Source organism: Rhagoletis pomonella, unplaced genomic scaffold (genome assembly GCF_013731165.1).
Source record: "Rhagoletis pomonella isolate Grant_MI unplaced genomic scaffold, Rhpom_1.0 Rhpom_scaffold_16856, whole genome shotgun sequence".
Classification (NCBI taxonomy): Eukaryota; Metazoa; Arthropoda; class Insecta; order Diptera; family Tephritidae; genus Rhagoletis; species Rhagoletis pomonella.
The window spans coordinates 1-3,247 of record NW_023475379.1 but is presented as its reverse complement, the minus strand read 5'-3'; the positions used below and the strand labels follow the sequence as shown (position 1 = coordinate 3,247).

Sequence of the window (3,247 nt, the reverse complement as noted above, 5' to 3'; positions counted from 1 at the left end):
ATATGAATATTCGAATGGCTTTTGCTTATAACTTACAATTCTTTTTTTCACAATTTACTGATACTGTAAAAGAGTTTTGCATACAAGACATGAAGTTGGATACTCTTTTCAGCGAATCTGAGTCTTTAAAAGTTTTTGCGTATTTGAAGAAATTAGTTTCAGCAATGAGGAAATATGGATGAAGTCCTTAAATAGTGGTACTTTTCCACAGTTTGAAATAATCGTACCTATTACAGTATCCGACGGATGTCATAACAAGCGAGTGTGAAGGATTAGATTCTTGCGACTGACAGCCATGGGATATATGCCTATTCCGGTCCGTAGGATGTCATTCGCCTGAATCTAATCCTTCAAACTCGCTTGTTATGACAGTGCGAATCGGACTAGATCCGTGCGAACGACAAACTAAAACGAAGCAACTGAGAGTATTAAGTTTGCTTCCTGGCGCAAAGAGAGAAACCTAAAACACTGAAGATGGAAATGATCTCATTATTGCTATTCAAAAATGTAAATTTCACGACAGCGATTTAAGTGAAAAATGATTTTAGTTTTTTTTATTTTTATATGGAAATTGACAGCAAATAAAAAATCATTTTCCATTTAAATTTTTGGTGAAACCGGCTGTTACATTCATAATTTCGCTTTGAATAAAAATGTACTGAAAAGTACTGATTTTTTAGCATTAAAAAGTCTAACGTACTGATTTCGCGCATAAAAAATCTGGCAACCCTAGATTTTTATTAATATATACATATATCTTGCCGTTGTAGAATCGGAGGGGTATGTTTCGGGAGATTGATTGCCAAGGTAATGGGGAAGAGTTCTTTAGGAACATGCAGCGCAGTAGCTTCAACAAACTATGCGGTCTTCTTTCATGTTTGGAAAAGAAAGATACAAATTTTCGGAAAGCCATTAGCCTTGAGAAGCGGGTAGCCATTGCTCTGTATGCCCTGGGATCGTGTTCTGAGTACCGAAGTGTGGGTAATATGTTCGGAATTGGAAAATCGACTGTATGCTTAATCGTGTTAGAGTTTTGCAAGCAAGCATGGATTGTATTACATCCTATTTACCTTAATCACTTCCCTCTCAGTAGAGAAAAGATACGAGAGTGTATGTCTGGGTTCAACCGAATTGGGTTTCCTCAATGCATTTGTGCAATTGTTATGTTTTTATGTTTTAACGCGTACATACATTTGTACAATTCACTCAATTAATTTTTTCTCATTTAATTTTCTAAGAAGCCACCGATTACTTTAATTACAAAGGGTGGTATTCCACCGTGCTTTTGGCTTTAGTTGACTCCGGGTAAATTTGTCTTCCTTTGGACTATATATGTATGTATATTTGTAACATAAATAAAATTAACCCTCTTTTGTAGATATCGTTTTCTTTACATTAATGTTGGTAGTCCAGGAAAATTTAACGACTCATACATTTACGAAAGGTTATTATTTAAGAAAGAGCTGCATAACTGTACTTTGCTTAATGAAATGAGTATTCAATTAGAGTCAGTAAACATTCCGGTGTTAATACTAGGAGATTCTGCATTTCGTTTATCGCAAAACTTAATGAAACCTTTTCCGTTTAATCTCAACCATACCTCTGCACAAAAAAAAATTCAACTATCAAATCTATCTGTCTAAATGTTGCAGGGTAGTAGAAAATGCGTTTGGTCATTTAAAAGCACGGTAATGGGCTTACAATTAACTTCGGTTGAATACTGAACTTTTTTATATATATGTGTATACATATACCTATGTATAATTTGTGTTTGTAGATTCCGCAAGATTGGTAAAGGAATTGATAATAACATCCGAAATGCGAATGCAGTGATAAAGGCATGCTGCGTTTTACACAACTTTTTAATTGAGGAGAAAGATGGCATGCCTAGAATTTGGTTAAGCGAATTAAAAAATATCGACCGAAATAGAAATTATCCAAATCGCTCAACAAATTTGATGCACAACAGGCATGAAGCCGAATATATAAGAAATGCTCTCAGTATACTTTTCTGTAAGTATGGGTGCATTCTAAATCGTAAAATTACAAAGCAACAACTATACCTAAGCCCCAATACCCCAGCAAACACAGTCTCTAAGGCTGGCGCCATATTTCCATTTTATATTAGAATTCTAATGTAGTTCTTGAATCGAAAATCCCATAAAATTTAAAAACAAGTTGTACATTAATAAATTAGTTCCAGTGTTTATTAAAAATAAACATTATTAAAAAACATAAAAATATAATTCCTAAATTTTGTGCAAAACTCGCAAAAATTCAGCAAATTTTCATCCAAATTTTCAACTTGTTGGTCATATTTTTTGAATTTTTTGAGTATGCATATTTTTGGCCGACCAATTTTATTATAATAAAGTACAAGTTTTAAAAAGCTAGGAATTACAGTTGATTTTTGACAATTTTTTTACGCAGGGTCTTCCATATAAAAGAATTTTTTCGAAAATACTCTATATGGGAAAAATGCAAAACGCCTTCAACAAAAAAAAGGTGTCAATGCGCATTTTGACTAACTTGGAACTTGCATTCTTTTACTAGAATTTAATGGGCTGCAAAACTGCATACTCAAAAAAATTCTACAAAATTTGATTAAAAAGTTGAAAATTTGGATGAAAATTTGTTGAATTTTCGCGAGTTTTGCACAAAGTTTAGGAATTATATTTTCATGTTTTTTTGTTGTAGAATGGAAAACATTTATACAAAAACTTGGTGTAAATATATTAGAAAAAAATTGTTTCCATATATTGTGAAAGATTTGCTGTGCCAATACTTTTTGCCGGCAGTGTAAGTTAATTTAATCGGCTTAAAAAGTCCAGAACGCCTTCCGTTAATTTTTTATTATTGTCGCGCATCTTTTTTAACACCTCTAACTTCTCCTTTTCGACCTTCGTTATTTCTTCCCCCATTTTTATATTCTCGGCAGCTGCTTCTTTGTAGCATTTGCTGAATTCGTCATACATTTGCATTAATTTTTCTATATTTGTCTTCTTTGCAGAGCGCGCATTTGAGTACGTTGGAAGTTCCACCGACGACGGCGGGGGTGACAGCAACTCAGTGATCGACGACGAAGGTGACGGCAACGCAGTAGTCGACGGCGAAGGTGACGGCAGTGACACAACCAACGGAGCTAGCATTTCTGGAGAATTGCCTGAAACATTGTAACAAAAGCCACATAAATAAAATAAAACATATGACAAATTAATGCAAATATATGTACATTAGCGTGGGCCGA

General features: G+C 34.0%; 1 protein-coding gene across 1 annotated transcript; it reads right to left on the bottom strand.

The window, feature by feature from the left end:
- Positions 1–2,732: 2,732 nt before the first annotated feature.
- Positions 2,733–3,163, bottom strand: LOC118757350 (the record flags this gene model as incomplete). The annotated part of the gene is given in 1 exon segment (XM_036492068.1): positions 2,733–3,163. A coding segment is annotated over 1 exon segment (345 nt). The 3' UTR covers positions 2,733–2,804.
- Positions 3,164–3,247: the final 84 nt, after the last annotated feature.